Genomic DNA, 23318 nt, shown 5'->3' with positions numbered 1-23318 from the left:
ACTGACAATAAAAGGCTTACTGTGTGGCAACCTCTTGGTGTAGAAGAATAATCCTGGTCTCAAATGAAAAGTAGCACTCGGAAGTTTCTTGTAGAGTATTTGGATTGTATGTCAGTGGTTCTGATATAGAATCACTACACAAAATATGGAATAATTACACAAAAGTGTAAGTTTTAATAATTACACAAAAGTCTTATAAAAGTGACATTTATTTGAAATAAAAATAGGTACAAGATTCCCTGTTACAAATATATATAAAGAAATGCTGCATGTTGAAATCCCCACCCTGTAGAGAGAACTACTGTGTAAAAAATTGACCCAAAAAACATTGCTTGGGTTTATGCCCTTTGAAAAGGACAGTTTTATTGAGCTTTTGTCGCATGTTGTTGCTCTGTAAGGTAAGGTTAGTCATTTTAGCAATGTGGTGCAGCCTTAGCTTAAAAAACAGGGACATAACTAATGTTAACAGCGTATGGTGGTGGCTGTCTATGCCATACTGCGTTTCACAGATGTGCTCCGATGTAAACGACCTCTCGCAGTTTGATGGGCTGTGATCGTCTGGTACTGGGTGATGCCTGACGAATGACCCTCTCTGCTGCCCTGACGATCCTCACTGTGACTCCTGATGGAATCACCAGACCTCCATTGTGTTTTAAAGTCAGCAGGTGGTAGCTTTGGTCCTTGATAACAGATGGGGATGGAAGATCTTCTCCTGCTGCAGAGGACATATGAGGACATTTGAGGTGTCGATGACAGCTGGTAGGGACTCTGGGTGACAAGATGGCCGCCGGGGATGACATTAGACTCCGCTGTTAGACATCTAACCTTTATGTATATCTAATTTTGAAATTGTCTATAAAAAGATTGCCCTTGAATGCCCAATAACAGTCTGACCGCAACTTCCGATCTGTCATGTTTCAACTTCACTGATTGGCCGCTGTCCTATTCTGATTTCACAACTCGCCCTCTGATTGGTTGAAACCGCATGCATAACAGTCTAGCCCCCAGACAGAGGACACAGTCAAACATGGCTTATCTGAGATCTATCCTGCGTTCAGGGAAGGTATATGTGTGGAAATATGACACATTAGCAACATATTACGCTCATAACAATGAGATGAGAGTTTTGAGACTGATGGCATTGTGTTTGTCTTTCAGAATGCCATTCCAGCAGTTTTGCGGCGGGAGTTTCACAGGACGCTGCCGGCTGCGGTGCAGGTCAGAGATGCTGCTCTCACCTTAAACAGATGCTGCATGACACTAAACACTAAAGCTTCAGAAAACACCTGTAAATGTGTTGAATATTAGTATGTGTTTGGGTGTGTGCTGTGGTAAAACCATAGACTGTATAAAAATTCACCCCCTCACAGTTGTCATGAAGGGTAAAAGTAGCTAAAATCTCTTTTTGAACCAAGCTGTAAACGTTTTTTTTTTCTGTTGTAAAGTTGGGCATTTTAACATGGGGAGTCTATGGGACTGACTCCCTTTTGCAGCCAGCCTCAAGCGGCCAGTCGATGAATTGCAATTTTAGTCACTAACTGCAGAACCAGAACCATTACGTCACAGCAGTCTCAGGACAAGCAGCGTCAAGCCGGAAGTGGGCGGAGCAAAAGTTATCTTACTAGGCATAGCGCCTCATAGTGTTTTGGATGGCAATGGCAATTGTATTTATATAACACTATTTAATACAACCAGAGTTGACCAGTGTGCTTTACAACATACTATCTGAAAACAGCAATAACACAATGAAAAATAAAAGTTAAACCAAGAACAAGGAGAGAAAGAAAAAAATATATAATTTTAAAGTGTTAATCTACGTTGATGTCAAGTCAGCATATTATTATAAGGATTTAATCAGATGATAGATAGATAGATAGATGAGGTAGATAGACAAGAGGAAGCTTGATGATTTTAATATTTGAATTTTATTATATTATAATTACAAAATACACATTATCATAAATAAGTAGCAAAATATTTTAGAAAAAAGAAAGAAAGAAAATAAAACAAATGTTAAAGCAAAACAGTAACTCATTAAACAATAATTATAAAAATTGATAAAATAAAAATAAAACAAATCAAAACTCAAGAAACATGCAGTTTATTTTGAGGCCCCTTTTGTCCATGTACCCACTGAGAAAGCTATCCATGTTATCCTTGTATTGGAATTGAAAACAAAAGGTTATTTGGCCAATTGTTGGTCATATTTTTGACATGCCAGAATACAAAGTATTTGTATTCTGGACAGAGAAAAACTTATGCAAGGAAAAGACACCTTTCAAGTGTAACATTTTTCAAGACACCACCATTTTAGTATTATTACCGGCAGCCATATCACCCTGGAGTCCAAGACCGGTTTCCCACTGAAGCTTAGCAGGGCTGAGCCTGGTCAGTACTAGGGCTGTCAAAATTGCTCAAAAATAATGTTCGAATATTCCCTCTAAAAAACACACGAATATTCAAACTATTCGAACATCTGGCTGCGCATATTGTCAATGACACGCATTACGTCAATAACAGGACAAAATAATACAAAGAGACATAACTACTTGTATAGGTAGTCTATTTAAGTTTAAACATATGACAACGTATTACCTACACAAAAAACAACGAAATCAACTAATGGCCAAGACTGCAGACCTCAAGCGCTCTCACCCTCACGTTCTCTGCGCATAATGGTTTAAATGAACAAACACATTTTTGTGCAAGCAATTTAAGGTCACGACTGTTGTCCCAAATATAGCAGGCTTAATTCAGTGATTGAAACAAATATTATTAATATTAATTGAAGTTTTACAGCATATAGAACTGACATTGAATGCTCCGAGTGAGCTGTGCTGTGGTAAACATGGAACTTTTCCTTGACATGAAACGATAAATAATCAAACCTCGGATCCATTGCTTGACAGAACTCCCCGAAGCCTGCCCCATCCGCGATACTGATCGGTCTCATGTCCTTACAAATGAACGAAATTATTTTATCCGTTATGGCCTCTTGTCGCGTTTCAGACAAAGAGCTTGTGGCGGGCGATGCAAAGTAATGTTAAGTGTCAAGACGTGACTGTTTAGCTGGAGTTCCACACATTATGCCATGCTCATTTGGGTGCACATTTTTGAGATGTGACCTCATGTTGCTAGTGGTCGAATGGTATGCTAACTGTATCTTAAATAGCTTGCATACAACTTTATCTTGCGGGTCAACAATTTTAACTCACTTTCTCTGCTGCGGTCGAGTTGGGCTCTGCACTTGCTGGCATCTTCCATGAAGACGCGTCAACTTTCAGCAGTGATGCTGTGCCAGACAGTGCGACTCCTGTGACCTGTCCCTGAACCCTCAGGCGCGCCCACTTGCAAAGGAGACGACCACGCCTCTACTACCGCGGGCATTTTTTTCCATATTTTTTTTTTATTAGAATATTAATTTTCACCTTCGAAATTCGTTTTTTTAAACTATTCGAATACATATTCGAATTTAGAATATTCGTTGACAGCCCTAGTCAGTACATGGATGGGAGACCTCCTGGGAAAACTAGGTTTTTGCTGGAAGAGGTACTAGTGAGGCCAGCAGGGGGTGCTTACCCTGTGGTCTGTGTGAGTCCTAGCACCCCAGTGTAGTGATGGGGACACTATACTGTCAACAAGCACCGTCCTTCGGATGAGACGTTAAACCGAGGTCCTTACTCTCTGTGGTCATTAAAAATTCATGGTGTGACCTCAGCATCCTGGCTAATTTTGTCCATTGGCCTCTGACCATCATGGCCTCCTAACTCAACACTGGTGCTCCTCAGGGCTGTGTCCTCAGCCCACTCCTGTACTCCCTGTACACACATGACTGTACAGCCACACACAGCTCCAACGTCATCGTCAAATTCGCTGATGACACAACTGTGATAGGCCTGATCACCAACAACGATGAGAGGTGAGCACCCTGAATAAATGGTATCAGGAGAACCATCTTTCACTCAACATCGACAAGACCAAGGAGCTGGTGGTGGATTTCAGGAGACAGAGCAGAGAACACACACCCATCACCATCGACAAGACACATGTGGAGCGGGTAAGCAGCTTTAAGTTCCTCGGCGTTAACATCAGTGAGGATGTCATCTGGTCTACACACACTGATGCAGTGCTGAAGAAGGCACACCAGCGCCTCTTCTTCCTGAGACGGCTGAGGAAGTTTGGAATGAGCCCCAGCATCCTCAGAACATTCTACACTTGCACAATAGAGAGCATCCTGACGGGCTGCATCACTGCCTGGTTCGGAAACAGCACCGCTGGCAACCGTAAAGCTCTGAAAAGGGTCATGCGAACTGCCAGCCACATTATTGGAGGTGAGTTTCCATCCCTCCAGGACATCTACACCAGGCGGTTGTAGCAACAATCACTTTCTGGGGAAAAATTAACTCAAATGAAGTGAATATTCATGAGTCTATGAATATGATGTGCTTATTGCTTACAAATATTAAATTACCCAAAGAGGGAATATTAAATCATTTAAAGGTAACCTTTACTAGAATTAACTTAAGTTATCTAGACAATCTGTTCGTCCCGCGAACTGGATGCTAGACTTCCTTATCAAAAATCAATAATATTAATCAATATTAATCTTCTGATCAGGAAAAACAATAATTTCTGTGTCTGTACTATTTAGATTACTGAAATTAATTCCAAGAAAACGAAACTTTGTAGCTTAGATCACACGATTCAGGAACTTCGATTTAATGAGCAATAAAACCGGATCAATTCAAGCAAATTATTGTATTTAATAAAAGCAGTCTAAAGAGTACATAACTACAATTCACACAGAGTAAATATGAGTATATAGCCAAACAAACAGTACAATTTAAACAAGATAAATGAACGAGAATAGTAATGAGATAGAGAGGGAGAGAAACGAGAGAGAGAGAAAGAGTGAAGGCAGATCTCAGAGTGACAATTTTCAAACAGTTAACTTTGCAAGAGACCCCAAGTCATAGGATAATTTCACAAAAATGGAATGGCCTAGACAACCTTAAACAGCAATTTTAAGTTGCGATATAAGAAAGTACTTGCTTCGTCTGGCTCTTGTGTGTAGCTGAGTTCAAATTGTCCGTGGGTGCAGCTTCTACATTGTTCTTTCCGGAGCAGATGATGCGCGAGCTCGATGGTTAACGTGAATGTAAACTGATGATTAGATGATTAAAAGATGAAAAAGATGATTAGACTCAAGTTCGTTTGGCTCGTGAAGACAAATGAACGAAGTCAAATATAAAGAAAAGCTAAGATAAAACGAAAAAGTAAAGAAGAACAAACGGAGAGACTTCTTGAGAAGTCCGATCGCGAAGCTGAGAACCCCCTTTTTTCTCTGGCGGAATGCCAAGTAGAGCTGTAATTGGGCCTTAAAAGTTAGGCCCGACAGGACCCGAGCCCGACAGGTATCGGCCCGAGCCCGACAAGTACATTTTGATTGACAGCTTTTTAAAAGCCCGAACCCGTGTACAGCCCCACATTATTCAAATGTGCGCACACACACAGCTCTTTTGCCTTTTGTCAATAATGAGTCATTTATACATGTGTTAACATAATTTATCCATAACTAACTGTAATAATAAAAACTCCATAATCATCGGGAAGAAGGAGGCGGGAACCGGCGGACAATCAAATTGACATTTTAATAATACCAAAATAAACACAAAACAGCGCACCAGCCCGTCACGGACGACTGATGCGCTCAAATAAAAAAGCAAAACATAAACTAAAGCCCAGGCCTGGTCCTCTCTCGTCCTTCACTGTCGTCGCTCCAGTTTTATGTCCTTCCATCTCCTCTGTGGGACTCAAGACCGGTGGCGGGTCGCAGGTGTCGCTGATTTCCCAATCACTCCACCGGCCTCGCTCGTGTTCCCACATCCCTCGGCCCCGCCCCACTCGTCACACTAACGTAGACTAGACCACTTGGAAGTTGGAATAAAGAAATAAAATAAGTCCTCTGTGACATCGTAACATCTCAGCATTCTAGACATAGGGCCCTATCTTGCACCCAGCGCAATTGACTTTGTACACCGACGCATGTGTCATTCCTATTTTGCACCCGCGCAAAGCGGGCTTTTCCCTCCACAGAAGCACGTCGCTAAACTAGTGAATGAACTTGCGCTCCCTGGGCGGTTCAGCGCAAAAAAGGAGGCCTGTTCCGGCGCAAAAAATCCCTGGTGCTATTTTGCTGTTCCATTAAACAATTGCGCCACTGACCAGAAAAAACCTAGTCTAAAGTCAGTGGCGCATTGACACTTGCGTTTCAGATCGTTAAAATAGGGCCCATAGGCTCATTTAACCTATAAATAGACCAACGCACCAATAAAAACGAGTCATTTTTAACAAATTAAATTAAGATACATTTTAAATTAAGATGGGTATTTGGCAATAACGAAATTAAGATAAAGGCTCTGCCGGATTTGCTTCGCACTAGCAGATGATATTTAATAAAATAATAATGCCAACGTAAATACTCTGTCCACATTATGCATTTAATTATGCATTTAATACTCAATGAATATTTAGTTATCATTTGAAAAACCTTTACTCACAGAGATTAGGCTAGGTCTACATGTTTTTGTGGAGGAAAATGATTGAATCCTCTGTAGATGTCTTCAGCGCGTTCCTGCGCTCACTAATGGTGCGGTCATTATTCACTCATTATTCTCATTATAAACACGGTCAAAACTTTTCCAAGCTTCAGACTTTGCTTTAGTTGCTGGTGCTACCAAAACGTAATCGCCAGAGGCAAGCCTCTGTTTCTCCTACTCAGCCTTCATTCTCGCGCTAATCGAAACACATCACATGACCGCTCGTTTACCTCACAAACCGAAGCGCAAGCCCGAGCCCAGCCTGAGCACGTGTAAGATTATATAAATTAAACCCGAACCCGACCGAACCCGTCGGGTCCCTTCGGGTCCCGTCGGGTTCGGGCAAAGATCTTCAGCTCTAATGCCAAGAACAAGGGTTTTCCTTTGTTTTTATGGAAAGGTAGGTTTACACCACTGATCTATATATATGACTGGATCGCTCATCTCGTTCTAAACTGCCAACAGACAGTGAAGCCACCGGAAGTGTTCGATCCGCCATTTTACTAATCCCTACCAGCAGAGAGCACCATTGAGTCACATTCAAACCGCTGTCCTAAAATAACTCAATTTGAAGCAAATCATTCAAACGGGACTTGTTTTTTGTTACGTGTATGTAAATTAATGTTTACTTCAGATGTTATATGCAGTGTTTATGGTCTTTTGCGGCAGGATAAGCGATACATTTAAACCGTTAAGGTGGGTGTGTCTTTTGCCCACTGACGACAGAGGTAACTGATCAAACACAAAAAATGGCTTATTTCTTTATGAACATAATTATTCAGGAATTATTAAACATGAACGTATTAGTATCAGAAATTAATTGGATTTATTACAATGAATAATACAATTATGTTTTTAATATTGCTCTATACATGAAAAGCTTAACTTAATATCTTGGAAATAAAGCTTTATAAAGTTTATGTCTTTAAATCCGTACTGTATATAGTCAGTTATTTATCAGAATGAGCAGTTTGTAGTTTGTTATATATGTTGAGGTCGTGTCTGATGTTTATGGTGTTCATTATGCTCACTACTTTAATTAACATAGCTTTTTAATAAGTAGGGGAAATTCGCGACATTTAAAATAATAACCGTTTACATGCCTAGGGTGTTTGCTTTGTAATAATGTACAGAAATACTTCAGATTTGTAAGTGCTGACTTGTTAGGTGATGTTTTCTAATTAAAATCACACAATTTCCTATTAATTCAATAGAACGTTTACGCACACTAGGGATTACCAATATGGCGGCGCGGCGGCTTCACTTTCATGACGTCATGAGCAATCCAGTTCTATATTATAGATCAGTGGTTTACACCTATCGTTCCGTATGAACCAATGAAGTGTGAGAAACTGAGGCGGGAAAAATCTTCTTTGTCTGCTGATTTCTAATTTATGGCGATGGCAAAATTAAAAATTTTTCCTCAGAAAGATTGTACTTCTGAAACAATGCATCTTTTTTGTAATTTGCCGTTGCGATTCGCCACAGTCGGGTTTTTACGATTATACAGACATCATAAACTATAACTTTGCGAGTCAGGGATACAGAGATACATAGTTGTTCCTAACTACATGCATATAAAGTTTGATTAAACACACAGTAAACATTATATCTGTTCCACTATGCCACCGAAGACATCTAAGCACATAAAGAGATACAATTAAATACATTTAGAGGTAGTTTTATCAAAAAGGTTCGTGTGTGAGCCAGAAATGCTCGTGTGTTTGTGTGTGTGTGTGTGTGTGTGTAATAACTGTCACCCCGCCGGGATATTTTTTTTTTTTTAAGTTCTGGTCTTTGAGTGCAGAATGTGTTAGAGAGTCAGGATTCATTAATATTGAAAGATGGTTGAATACCATCCGCTCATTAGTGTTACACATTGTATAAGGAAAGCCCGGAGGATCATCAGTGATTCCAGCCACCCGTTCCACAGACTGTTCTCTCTGCTACCCTCAGGAAGACATCTCCGCAGCATTCGATCCCGCACTAGCAGACTGAGGGATAGCTTTTTCCCTCAGGTTATCAGACTGATGAACAGTCAGAACAAATACACCCTACAGCACTGTACAGCATACTCCCACAATATGGTATGCCACACACTGCACTTTAACTCCAACAGTTCAACACTGGACTGCATTTAATACAATAATCTACCTTTTACCACTGGATACTATCCAATGCACATCCATAAAATTTTCTGTACCCAGTTCATGTATAATCTGTTCCACCTTGGCATATTTTGTTTACATAATGTAGAACTTGTACATTCTGTGTATAGTGTATAATGTGTAGTGCTAACTGTATGTATATACATATTGCGTATAATGTGTAGTGTTAACTGTAAGTATGTCTAATAGTACACTGTGTGTACTGACATTATGTATGTGGATGTTGCACATTTTCACCTGTTGAAGTCTGTATGGTTATATGTTAATTGTTTCTGCAATTTCTGGAGCAAGCTCAAAAGAATTTCACTCACCAAGGCACAGGTGCTGTGGTGATGTGACAATAAAAGTGACTTGACTTGGATTGTAGAGGTAGATTACACGAGCAAAGTATAATGAACGTAGAGGAGAGATATTTAAATTAACATATCAATTCAATTACAATTGTATCGATCTGATACCAATATAGCTATCAGCATATCAGCAAAAAGTTTATTTATTTCACTAATTCCATTCAAAAAGTGAAACTTGATTATTATTTCATTGATTACACACAGACTGATATATTTCAAATGTTTATTTCTTTTAATTTTGATTATTATAACTGACAACTAAGGAAAATCCCAAATTCAGTATCTCAGAAAATTAGAATATTACTTAAGACCAATACAAAGAAAGGATTTTTAGAAATCTTGGCCAACTGGAAAGTATGAACATGAAAAGTATGAGCATACAAAGCACTCAATACTTAGTTGGGGCTTCTTTTGCCTGAATTACTGCAGCAATGCAGCGTGGCATGGAGTCGATCAGTCTGTGACACTGCTCAGGTGTTATGAGAGCCCAGGTTGCTCTGATAGTGGCCTTTAACTCTTCTGCATTGTTGGGTCTGGCATATCGCAATACCCCACTAAGCAATACTATTGCTTTTTACATTTTTTTCGCCTCTCTATTAATCTGCTTTGACACAGAGCTCTGTGAACAGCCAGCTTCTTTTGCAATGACCTTTTGTGTCTTGCCCTCCTTGTGCAAGGTGTCAATGGTTGTCTTTTGGACAGCTGTCAAGTCAGCAGTCTTCCCCATGATTGTGCAGCCTACAGAACTAGACTGAGAGACCATTTAAAGGCTTTGCAGGTGTTTTGAGTTTATTTGCTGATTAGAGTGTGGCACCAGGTGTCTTCAATATTGAACCTTTTCACAATATTCTAATTTCCTGAGATACTGAACTTGAGATTGTATTATAGTTGTCAGTTATAAACATCAAAATTAAAAGAAATAAACATTTGAAATATATCAGTCTCTGTGTAATGAATGAATATAATATACAAGTTTCACTTTTTGAATGGAATTAGTGAAATAAACTTTTGATAATATTCTAATTATATGACCAGCACCTGTATATTAGGACTGTCAGATGATAACATTTCATTTCATCAAATGAATTACATTATGTGTCTATTAATTGATCTAATTAATCACAAACTACATTTGGTTGTGAAAATACCCCCAAACGAAAGAAATAATTTATTTAATTTAACATAAAATTTATTACACGTTTAGGCGACAATGGCTTTACATAAACTATTCAAGATAAAAGAAGATAATTTGAGAAACATCTCAGTTTTTTCATTCATGCAATGGAAGGCGTTGGTACCCAAATTTTCAAAATACCTTCTTTTATATTCCACAAAAGAAAGTATGTCATTCAGGTTGGAGTAAATGTTTTTTTAAAGAAATAATACTCTAAATAAGAAATTAAAACTGGCAGTAGGAGGCGGTAAATGTCCTTATGAGTCTTTCATTCGATTCGTTCAAAGGCTGATTCATCGCCCAGCCCTAGACATATATATATATATATATATATACATACATATATTTCTTTATGTTCCTTTTCCTCACTATCAATATGAAGATCCAACAGTCAACGGAGCCAGCCAGCTGTTGTGGAACATTCTAAAATAGTAGAATATCATTCAGTTACATAAGAATATGACAACACGTCATTTGTATTAGTAGCTTTGTTTTATGAAAGCCTTATAAATCTCACCCTGTTTTTGATCAGCTACTTTATCTATCTATCATCTGATTTAATTGTTATAAAAATTAAATGATGACTTGACATCAACGTAGATTAAAACTTTGAGAAGATCCAAAACACTATGAGGCGCTATGCTTAGTAAGATAACTTTTGCTCAGCACACTTCCGGCGTGGCGCTGCTGTCCTGAGACTGCTGTGACGTAAGTGTTCTGCGGTTCTGCAGCTGGGGGTTATTGCACTTGTTGGCTTCACGAAAGAGAGTGGGAAGTTGCAGCTCGGGTAATAACATGGTATTAAGAACCATGATGAATTTTAATTTTGTTTTTATGTACTTTGGTAATGTGGACATTTGTCATGTTTTAATTGACATTCTTTGGTAATATACCATGTAATGCCACATTTTTCCATGTGTACCATGGTAAAACCATGTTATTTTATGTACCATGGTAATAATATGGTATTTTGAACATTTATAGTGTTTAAATGGACATTATTTGTGTATATACCTTGGTCATGCGATAGTTTTTCATAAATTACAAGTCAAGTCTGCTTTATTGTCAGTTCTTCCACATGTACAGTACATACATACAGAAAATTGAAATTGCGTTACTCTCAGACCCTCGGTGCATACAGATAACACTAACAGTAGAGCCTAAAAATGTAGATCAAATATAGAATATAAAATACAACTATACAATAAGGGCATGTAAAAAAGTAATAAAAAATAAAAATAAAGTTAAATAAAGCAGCGCAAGGCACATGGCAGATAGAGTGCAAACCAGTGAAGTGAACACTGGTGTCAGCATCATCATCTGGTCACTGGGAGGAGGTGGAGTCTTTTGTGCAGTGGAGCTGTTTTGTTTCTAAAAGCGAGCCAAGAAGTTTTTCACCTCGTTCAACTGAGAGATGTTGCTGTCACAGGTCCGCGGTGGGGGGTTGTAGTCCGTTATGGTCTGTATCCCCTGCCACAGGCTCAGTGTCTCTGCTGTCGCTGAATTGTTGGGCTATCCTCCTGGAGTAGTGTCTCTTAGCCTCTCTGATGCCACAGTATAGGTTGGCCCTGGATGTCCTCAGGCCCACCTCATCTCCAGTTCTTAAGGCAGCGTTCTGTTTCTTCAGGGGTCCGTAGACCTCCCCTGTCATCCAGGGTTTCTGGTTGGCCCAGACAGTGATAGTCTTTGTGACTGTTACATAATCAATACACTTGTTTATGTAGGCAGTGACAGTCTCTGAGTACTCCTGGAGGTCAGTGGTGTTATTGTATGTGGCAGCCTGCTTAAACATATTCCAGTCAGTGGTGCCAAAACAGTCCTGAAGAGCCTCTGACGACCCTTACAGCCACACTTGTATCCTTTTTGTGAACTGGTTTGGCGACTTTAATGAGTGGTCTGTATGCAGGCATTAGCATGACAGAGCTGCTGCTCACTGATGTGCTGGTAAAGTTAATTTAGTGCATCGTTCCTGTTGCTGTTGATGTTGTATGGAGGAATGTAAACAGAAACGAGCAGTATGGCAGTATATTCCCTCTGCAGATAGAATGGCCGGCATTTAATAATCATAAACTCCACCAGGGGTGAGCAGTGTTTGCAGATCACAACAGCATCACGGCACAATGCATCATTGATGTAAACACAAAGCCTGCTGACATGGGTTTTTCCTCCCGACGAGAGCTCTGTCCGCTCCATAGCATGTAAGCTGATCAAGCTGAAAAGCGTCATCTGGAATGCTGTTGCTAAGCCATGTTTCCATTAACACAAAAACACAGCAGTGTCTTACAGTCCTCTGAGTTGAGTGTAGTAATCGGATGTAGTCTATGTTTATTGTCAAAAGAGCATATATTAGCCAGTAAGATGGTGGGGATGACTGGCTTGTGTCGGTTAGCCATTAACCTAGCCTTGATACCTCTAAGCTTACCCCTTTTCTGCTTCATCTGACGCCGCTTGTGGCGCCTCCGCTGTGGGCGAGATGCAGTAGTGGGGGTTGGTGATGGTGTAGACCTCCGGAGCAGATAGAGTTCAGCTCTTCCACGTGCACAGAGTTTAACTAAAAATGTGGTTCTGCCGACATCCAACAGAAACTCACGGCTGTATGCACTCTTAAAGACAAGTTGATGCGATGAAGACGTACAAAAACACTGCGACTCACAAGACAAAAAACACGAAAACACCATTCTGTTGGGAGCGAGAGAAGCCGGTGCATCTGGACGCGCCGACTTCGTACCATGGACATCGTAAAGTCATGTTTTTGTCACCTTATTGACTCTATTTTAAGGCATATTTTGGACATTTCACAAGTTAAAACCATTTTCATTTTTTAATGGGCAACTGATAAAGAAATAATTGTTTTTTGTTTTTATATATTAAATACTTTTCTTGCCCTTGAATGCCATATTTCTTCTATTTGGTTTTTACCATGGTAAAGCCATGTATAATGATAATATCTTGGTTTTAGGACTTCATAGGATTACCATGGCACTTTACTGTGTATATTTACTATGTTTTTACTTTGTTTTCATATACATTGGTATATAATGGTTCTATGTGGATTTTATAATGACACCATATGGTATTTTTTTTTTTACTTGTCCCATTGTGTTTCTATGTTTTTTGGACATGTACTATGGTATTTCCATGCTTTTCGTTACAGTGTATTGGGTATGATGTAAATCTCATTAATATAAAACATGCTAAAGAGTAATTATTGTATTTATATACAGGTAACAGTCCGAGATGCCATCAAGCAGGCCATGGATGAGGAGCTGGAGAGGGATGAACGTGTTTTCCTCCTCGGAGAGGAAGTAGCACTGTTTGAAGGTGCATATAAGGTTAGATGCAAATATTTTTATGATACTTCAGTTATCAGTGATGCCCAAGAATCTTTTTCTAAAGTTGCTTGTGTTGGGTTGCAGGTTAGCAGAGGCCTTTGGAAGAAGTACGGTGACAAACGCATCATTGACACACCAATTGCAGAGGTGAGAAAGATGATAAACTTGTCCAAAAATAATCTATATTTGTTTTCAATTATGTTCAATAAAATTTCCTGATTTTTCAATTCAGATTGGCTTCACTGGCATCGCTGTTGGTGCTGCCATGGTGAGTTTTCCTGTAACAACATTGATAAAAGAATGTGAAACTCCATCATGTTCTCAAACTATCCCATCACATCCTATTTTAGGCCGGTTTGAGGCCCGTTGTTGAGTACATGTCCTTCAACTTCTCCATGCAATCAGTCGATCATATCATCAATTCTGCCGCCAAGACCTACTACATGTCTGGCGGCCTGCAGCCCGTCTCAATTGTGTTCCGTGGGCCCAACGGAGCTGCGCCCGGTGTGGCGGCTCAGCACTCCCAGTGCTTTGCAGCCTGGTATGGACACGTTCCCGGTCTGAAGGTGGTCAGTCCCTGGAGCGCCGAGGATGCCAAGGGGCTTCTGAAATCAGCTATCCGTGACGACAACCCTGGTGAGTTCCTCCCTGTGTGAAGATGATGATCACAGCAAGTGAAGGCTGCTCTGACTATCATATCATGTCTCTTTCAGTGGTGTTTTTGGAGAATGAGATTATGTACAGTGTGCCATTTGAGATGTCTGAAGAGTCTCAGTCAAAAGACTTCCTCATCCCAATCGGAAAAGCTAAGATTGAAAGAAAAGGTGGGTGATGTTTTGAGTTTAAAAAGCTGAGTATATAATAGTAGAAGTAATAGTATTATATCACATATAAAACTATTCTAATCTTTTACCGGATTTCAATTATTCGGACGTTTTACTGAACGTTGTTGTCGGCGGAGCAGCAGCGCTGATCAAATGCTTCAGGATGCGCAGACGGGGGAAGCGAGTCCGGGGCGCTTTTCAGACTCAGGAAGCGCGGTTGCCTAGCATCCATCTGGCAAATCTCCGCTCTCCACCAACAAAATGGACAAACTCCTTCTTCTCTCTCAGACAAATAAGTGTTTTCTCACACTCTGCTGCTCTGTTTCACAGAAACCTGGCTGATTGACGCCATTCCAGACTGCGCGCTCCATCTGCAGGACTTTTCGCTGTTAGAGCAGATCGCGACGCAGAATCATCAAGGAAATCGCGGTGGCGGGACATGCTTTTACATCAATGAAAGGCGGTGTACAGATGTAACTGTGTTAAAGAAGATGTGCTGTTCAGATCTAGAAGTGCTCTTTGTTAACTCAAAGCTGTTCTATTTGCCACAGGAGTTTCACTCGTTCATTCTGGTGAGTGTTTACATCCCTCTGCAAGCGCACGTAAGCCTGGCTTTACAGAAACTTGCTGATCAGATCACAGAGACAGAACAACAACACCCGGAGTCTGTTTTAATCGTTCGTGGGGACTAAAATAAAGCCAATCTCTCCCATGAACTACCAAAATACAGACAGCATGTTACATGTCCCAGCAGAGTCAATAATAAATTGGATCACTATTACACCACAATAAAGAATCCATATCACTCTGTTCCACGAGCAGCTTTGGTGCTCTCTGATCACTGCCTGGTTCATCTTATACTGACTTGCAAGCAGAAACTTAAATCTGCTGAACCTGTAGTAAAGACTGTGAAGAGATAGACCAATGAAACAGTGCAGGATTTACAAGCTTTTTTTGACCTCACTGATTGGAGTGATTTTCAAGCTGCTACCACCGATCTGGACGAACTCATAGAGACTGTGACATGCTATATTAGTTTTTGTGAGGATATATGCAGTCCTACCAGGATTTATTTAACATTCAACAATAAGCCATGGTTTACAGCAAAACTCAGACATCTTCGGGCAGCTGTGGCCTAATGGTTAGAGACTTTGACTAGTTAACAGAAGGTCGCCAGTTTGAGTCCCGGTGCTGACAGGAGTTGTAGGTGGAGGGAGTGAATGAACAGCGCTCTTTTCCACCCTCATTACCCATGACTGAAGTGCCCTTGAGCAAGACACTGAACCCCCAGTTGCTCCCTGGGTGCTGGATATATAGCTGCCCACTGCTCCGGGTGTGTGTTCACTTCTCACTGCTGTGAGTGCACTTGAATGGGTTAAATGCAGCGCAACAATTCTGAGTATGGGATACCATACTTGGCAAATGTCACAACTTTTTTTTCTTTTTCAAAGAGGATGCCTACAGAAATGGGGACAGAGTCTTGTCCCCATTTACACTGAACAAAGAGATTAGAGCAGCTAAAAGGACCTACGCTAAAAGGTTGGAAGACCAGTTTACTTCCAACGACTCAACTTCAGTGTGGAAAGGGCTGAGAGCCATCACAAACTACAAGACATCATCCCCCTGCACTGAGGCAAATCAATGACTTGCTGACGACCTGAATGAGTTTTATTGTAGATTTGAAACCCCCCACAACCATTCTGACCATCTCCCTACACAACCGTTAACACCTCCTCCAATCACCCCCCCCCCCCACCCCCCTTCAAATCTGCGAGGATGATGTGCGCCAGGTCTTCTGGAAGAACAAAAGAACAAAAGCCCAGCTGGATTTTGAACGTATTTCTTACTTCACATACTCTTTTTCCCTACTATATAGTAGGTAAGTAGGTATATTAGAATGCAAATTAAGTATACGTATGTCTGAATCCTACTCTTTTATGAACACAGAAGATTCAAACTTCGCCTACTGCTTTTTGCATGCTATATAGTAGGGAAGTATGCCATTTCAGATGAAGCCAGCATTTGTTTTTTATTGTTAAATGAATCATCCATCTGAATGAATCACTTGAACTAATGATTCTAATGTTCACTAATTAACACAGTCACTTGACTCGACCTACTGGAGGTTTACTCTTATATTTTAAAGTATCATTGCATTTTTTTTCCAACTTTTCATACTTGTATATTAAAAATGATTTATAACACTAAGCTCATAACATTATTCATATATTTGTAATTTTGCAATGTAAATGTCAATACCTTAATGGAATGTAAGAATTTGAAAGATAATGCAAACATTTTTATAAGATTAAGAAAAATTTTAAAGAATTGCCCTTTCTTTAGATTAAAAACACATTGCAAATCAATTTAATATCACAAATATGCTGATTTCAGTAAGAACTGATATAGAAGGGATTTAAATTATGAAGATTTTCTCATGTATCCAAGATTATTATCATTGCATTACTATCAAATTATATGGTAAATTTAAAACAGGCCTATAACTGCTCAAAGTTTATGTTTTAGAAATAAGTTTCTTATCCTTACTAAGGCTTTATTTATTTGGTCAAGCATACAATAAAAACATTAATATTGTGGAATATTATTTAAATGTATAATAACTGTTTTTTTAATGTGAATAAATAAATAAATAAATAAATTTTAAAATGTAACTTATTCGTGAGATTCAAATCTGAATTTTCAGCATCATTAATCCAGTCTTCAGTGAAATCATTCTAATATGCTGATTTGCTGCTCAAGAAACATTTCTGATTGTCAATATATAAAACAGTTGTGCTAATTATTTTTTTCTTTTTTCTTTTTTTTTTGTGGAAATCATAGTATACAGTATTGCCATTCAAAAATCTCTCAAGATTTAAACAAAAATTTGGAGCAGAAAAAAATGTGTTCCATTTTGATAATAAGAACTGTTATTAATGACTGAGCACCAATAATCATAACAGAGTAGCAAATCAGCATATTAGAATGATTTCTGAGGGATCATGTGACACTGAAGACTGTAGTAATAATGCTGAAAATTCAGCTTTGATCACAAGTTTTTTTTAACGTTTTTTAAACAAGTATCTTCTGCTCATTAAGGCTGCAGTAATAGTAATATTGAGGAATATTATTTATATATATATATATATATATATATATATATATATATATATATATATATATATATATATATATATACTCAACTAAAGGATCATTATCTAATCAACCAATCACATGGCAGTTGCTTCAACGCATTTAGGGGTATGGTCCTGGTCAAGAAAATCTCCTGAACTCCAAACTGAATGTCAGAATGGGAAAGAAAGGTGATTTAAGCAATTTTGAGCGTGGCATGGTTGTTGGTGCCAGACGGGCCGGTCTGAGTATTTCACAATCTGCTCAGTTACTGGGATTGTCACTTACAACAATTTCTAGGGTTTACAAAGAATGGTGTGAAAAGGGAAAAACATCCAGTATGTGGCAGTCCTGTGGGAGAAAATGCCTTGATGCTAGAGGTCAGAGGAGAATGGGCCGACTGATTCAAGCTGATAGAAGAGCAACTTTGACTGAAATAACCACTCGTTACAACTGAGGTATGCAGCAAAGCATTTGTGAAGCCACAACACGCACAACCTTGAGGCGGATGGCCTACAACAGCAGAAGACTCCACCAGGTACCACTCATCTCCACTACAAATAGGACAAAGAGGCTACAATTTGCACGAGGTCACCAAAATTGGACAGTTGAAGACTGGAAAAATGTTGCCTGGTCTAATCAGTCTCGATTTTGAGACATTCAGATTTGAGAGTCAGAATTTGGCGTAAACAGAATGAGAACATGGATCCATCATGCCTTGTTACCACTGTGCCGGCTGCTGGTGGTGGTGTAATGGTGTGGGGGATGTTTTCTTGGCACACTTTAGGCCCCTTAGTGCCAATTGGGCATCGTTTAAATGCCACAGCCTACCTGAGCATTGTTTCTGACCATGTCCATCCCTTTATGACCACCATGTACCCATCCTCTGATGGCTACTTCCAGCAGGATAATGCACCATGTCACAAAGCTCGAATCATTTCAAATTGGTTTCTTGAACATGACAATGAGTTCACTGTACTGAAATGGCCCCCACAGTCACCAGATCTCAACCCAATAGAGCATCTTTGGGATGTGGTTGAACGGGAGCTTCGTGCCCTGGATGTGCATCACGCAAATCTCCATCAACTGCAAGATGCTGTCCTATCAATATGGGCCAACATTTCTAAAGTATTTATATTAGGGATGCACTGGTATCGGGCCGATACTGAGCTCCTGTACTCGTACTCGTTAAAATGCCCCGATACCAAACGCCAATACCACACAGCATGTGATAAGTGCCATATTCAGACAAAGAAACACCAACAACAGAACAACAGAATAGAGTTATTAGAGATTAAGTTAGGATATCTTTGCATTGAATATAATGTTAAACATTCAGTATTAACGCCTGTATAGCTGACATGTGCGTGCTGATAAAGCATGCTGAGTGGATTGAGTGCGTAGCAGCGGAGATGCGCGAGCTTGTCGGTTGAATATACATTTCATCACTGGAAAGTTTTTAGTTTGGTCAGATATGTCAAAAACAAGTAAGTAAAACAATGCACAAGTTACTTAAAGGTAGGGGGGGAGAGAGAGAGAGAGAGAGAGAGAGAGAGAGAGAGAGAGAGAGCAAGCACGTTTGTGCATTTCTGTTGTGTGATCATTGATGTTCACTTACTTAGCACACACATTTAGATTAAAACTAAATCGTTAAAAAAGATAATTTATTGGGGCATTCACTATAAACATCATTTATTTTCAACCTTAGGCATACATGACTTTCTGGCAAAAGGGAATCTAGCAGCCTGTGTATAATGTGCTAGGCAGGACACTACTACTGTCCCTCTCGTTCTGCACCAGTACAAATACATGCACGCGTTGCACTTGTTTTGCTTGCTTGAGTGTTTCTGCATTATATGAGTGGCTTTGGAATATAAATTGCAGCACATTTCAGATAATAAAACAAAACAAAACGCAACTTCTATTTGTGAAAAATATCACAAGAAATTTATAAAGAGTGGTACCCTTCATTAGCACAGCAAAGCGCGTCATTACAGTACTAAGTCACTACAACAGAGCAGCTCTATTATAAAATAAAAGTATCAGTATCGGGCAAGTATCTCCCAATACCGATACTTTTATTTCTGGTACTTGTCGATACTGAGTACAGATACCGATATTTTTATTATATTTGTAATAAATGGGTCGTGTATGGCTTTAAACATTTTTTTAATGTTATTAAAAAGCATTAAATTAGATTTGATGTTACCTGTAGAAATCATGTTTCAATAAAATCCATGCAAAAGGTAATATCAGATCATTTTAGAATACGGTATAGGATGTAATGAATATTCTTCAGTTTTATGCAAAACAGAAATATGTTGGTCATGGTCATATGGACAAAAGTAAATGCAAAAAAATGAAAAATTCTATTTTGTATAGTTGTGTTTGACACATGAAAACTGTTACAATGTATCTTACAAGGTAACACAAGGTAACCTTGCGCTCACTTGAAATCTGTCCCCACATTAAGTCCTTGAATTTGAGGATATTGGACCCGGAAAGTCCTTGAAAGGTCCTTGGGTTTGATGTTAACCAAAGAGTGGGAACCCTGAAAAAAAAAAAAACGAATTTATTCAACAATTTACGCCAGCCATTGCAATGATGAATTGATCCGCCCCACTGAGAGTAACCAGGAAGACACCTTTATATCAAGGCACACATGTGCACCAGTGTGGCCAATTCATCTGATTTCCCCTGTAAATGCCTGTAGAGGGAACACAAAACACGGCCGAAGGAGTAGTGAAGTACAGCGGCTGTGACAGTGAAACTCTCCAAAATGCCACAAGGGTGATGCAGAGAAGACTAATTGTTCAACAAAGTCGTGAATTTTAGTTTTCTTTTGCACACAAAAAGTACTCTCGTAGCTTTGTAAAATTACGGTAGTTCCTTTGCAGTCTATGGGAGGGCCAGAGAGCTCTTGGAATTCATCAAAAATACCTTAATTTGTGTTCTGAAGACAAACAAAGGTTTTATGGGCTTGGAACGGCATGAGGGTGAGACAAAATAATTTTTTTTGGGAGAACTATCCCTTTAAACAGACTGAAACAGACATATTTTGTGAAAATATTTATATATGTATATTTAGTTTAAATGTTTACTATTTAAAAAATGTAACTTTTTTGAGTATTATTTTTAATTTCTACCCTGGGAAAAATCTATAACTGCAATTGTTGCCGGACATTAATTGCGACTAAACTGATTTCTGCAAATTAATGTTGTCATTTGATGCAGGAAATCACGTCACGCTGGTGTCTCATTCCCACGTGGTCAGTCGGTGTATGGATGCTGCTGCTGTCTTGGCCAAGGAGGGGATCGAATGTGAGGTATGACGTTATTTTTTCATGTTGAAATTGTTTTAAGTGTCATTTCCAGTTCGGGTAAAATAGACACTTGATACACATTTTAAAGGATTCAGAAGAGCTGCTTTAATTCATTGTAAATGAATGAACCAGTTTTGTGTTTATTTAAACTGCAGTGAAAGAAATTCTCCAAAAATTTGAGACATTTACATTTACTCTCACATTTAACACGATTTATATATACTTATTGAAAGAACTAAGATGATTTTTTAATTAAATCTTTACATTTTGACCCGTCTGTGTTTTCTTCTGTAGGTGATCAACCTGCGCACAATCCGGCCTATGGACATGGAAGCCATTGAAACAAGCGTAATGAAAACAAAACATCTCATCACTGTGGAGGGCGGCTGGCCTCAGTCTGGAGTCGGGGGAGAGATTCTTGCCCGAATTATGGAGGGTATTTTTTTATATATATTTTTGAAATGTCTTTTTTTTGTTATTTATTTATCAATCAATATTACAAAAATGCTTATTTTAAGTCAATTGCAGTTCAGAATGGAACATTAGCATACTGTACACTAATAGGGAAGTCGTGGCCTAGTGGTTAGAGAGTTTGACTCCTAACCATAGGGTTGTGGGTTTGAGTCCTGGGCCAGCAATACCACTACTGAGGTGTCCTTGAGCAAGGCACTGAACCCCTAACTGCTCCCCAGGCGCTGTGGCATAAATGGCTGCCCACTGCTCCGGGGGTGTGTTCACAGTTTGTGTGTGTGCACTTCGGATGGGTTAAATGCAGCGCACAAATTCTGAATATGGGTCACCATACTTGGCTGAATGTCATGTCACTTTTTATTTTATTAATTTTTTTATATCTGAACAGTATGTAGTTTACACTGCTTTGCTTTTTAGTATGAAACATATTTAAATATCAGTATGCTGTATTTTTGTTGCATGACCTCATTGTGTTGGAGGATTCATTTTACTTATGTACTTTCATAAAAATTAGGGAGTGTGTCATTTCAAGAATACCCATCGTTGTTTTCTCCTTTGTATATGGATTCATAATATCTTTTTTTCCTTTTTTTTTTATTCAAGGTCCCGGTTTCAGTTACCTTAAAGCCCCTGCAGTCCGAGTCACAGGTGTAGATATTCCAATGCCATACTCCAAGCATTTGGAGGACAATACCTTACCGCAAATAAAGGACATCGTCTTCACCGTCAAAAAGAATTTGAATGTTTAACATAATAGATTTTCCTACCAGGACGTGTTAAATATGAAATACTACATGTTCTCTCCCATTTCTGCATCAATGTTTTGGGAAAAAGGGCGTCCTGTTTCAGCTTGTATGGGTCTTTCTGTTACATGGCTCTTCCTTCATTAAATTTACTCATTTTGACTCCAAAAGGAGGTTTTGTCATGACGGTAACGTTTATGGCTGTAAACAACCAAGCATGAGTATGATGCTTAAATTCTACTGTAGGCTAAAGTAATAAAATTTAATCAAAAAGGGTTGTAAGAATGCTTGTGATTTCTTTCATCTCATTACATTTTGCAGTATTGAAATTAAGCGTTCCCTAATGGTTATTCTCAGGTCATTTTTATAACCCTATAAAACTATCTTTCCAATAAAAACATTGCATACATTAATATGTAATGAGATAATGACCTATACAGAGTCCTGAAATTCATTTAATGCAGCATTTATTAAAATACAGACATTAGATCAATCAAAGCCGCCTGATAACTTCTCTGTTTTACGGATGGACAGAACAGCTGAGGCCGGTAAATCCAAAGGTGGAGGAGTGTGTTTCATGATTAACAAGAAATGGTATGCCGGTATGCGATAATATAAATATATTGAACTACAACACCATTTGATCTAAAGGTATCAAACCAACTGTAAAATATTCGGAATGTTATTCCCTATAATCCATATTTTTCAAATGTTTTATATACTGTACCCATTTAAATAAAATAAACTCTGACACTGTTTGAGATAAGGGTATCAAACCAGCTGTAAAATAAATATATATTATTGCCTATAATGCACTTGGCTTGGTTTTTCAAAATATGCCTTTATTGTTTTTATATTCTGTATCCACTTTAATTAATCTCTAACACAGTTTGAGATATAGTTATCAAACCAACTGTAAAAATATCTATATATTATTCCCTATAATGCACAAGTCTTGTTTTTTATTTATTATTTTATTATGCCTTTATTGTTTTTATATACAATACTGAAAACATATTTTTCATGTTTAATATACTACACCCACTTAAATTAATTAAACTCTGACGCCATTCGAGATAAATGTATCAAACCAACTGTAAAAATATCTATATAATGCATAAGTTGGTTTTTCATTTTATGCTTTTATTATTTTTATATACAGTACTGAATCCATATTTTTATGTTTTATGTACTGTACCCAC

General features: G+C 38.7%; 2 protein-coding genes across 4 annotated transcripts in view; one reads left to right on the top strand and one right to left on the bottom strand.

Annotated features, from left to right (window-relative positions):
* LOC132159641 (pyruvate dehydrogenase E1 component subunit beta, mitochondrial-like) overlaps positions 1 to 23318 on the bottom strand; it is a 77273-nt gene that overhangs the window by 24790 nt on the left and 29165 nt on the right. The gene's annotated exons all lie outside the window — the stretch shown is intronic.
* Positions 973 to 22389, top strand: LOC132159640 (pyruvate dehydrogenase E1 component subunit beta, mitochondrial-like). 3 transcript variants are annotated; one of them, XM_059569209.1, is made up of 10 exons: positions 973 to 1063; positions 1159 to 1218; positions 13516 to 13623; positions 13708 to 13770; positions 13856 to 13891; positions 13974 to 14259; positions 14337 to 14447; positions 20814 to 20905; positions 21197 to 21338; positions 21977 to 22389. In XM_059569209.1, the coding sequence occupies exons 1-10, from the start codon at positions 986 to 988 to the stop codon at positions 22120 to 22122; spliced, it is 1122 nt and encodes a 373-aa protein (XP_059425192.1). In that variant the 5' UTR covers positions 973 to 985; the 3' UTR covers positions 22123 to 22389. The 3 variants fall into 3 exon arrangements, with proteins under 3 accessions (XP_059425192.1, XP_059425193.1, XP_059425191.1); XM_059569210.1 differs by lacking the exon at positions 21977 to 22389 and adding an exon at positions 14778 to 15019 and having other exon boundaries at positions 979 to 1063; positions 13513 to 13623; positions 21197 to 21336; XM_059569208.1 differs by having other exon boundaries at positions 997 to 1063; positions 13513 to 13623.

The sequence above is a fragment of the Carassius carassius genome, chromosome 16 (assembly GCF_963082965.1).
Source record: "Carassius carassius chromosome 16, fCarCar2.1, whole genome shotgun sequence".
NCBI lineage: Eukaryota > Metazoa > Chordata > Actinopteri > Cypriniformes > Cyprinidae > Carassius > Carassius carassius.
Note: the sequence above shows the minus strand (reverse complement) of the source record. Positions and strands in the feature narration are given on the sequence as shown.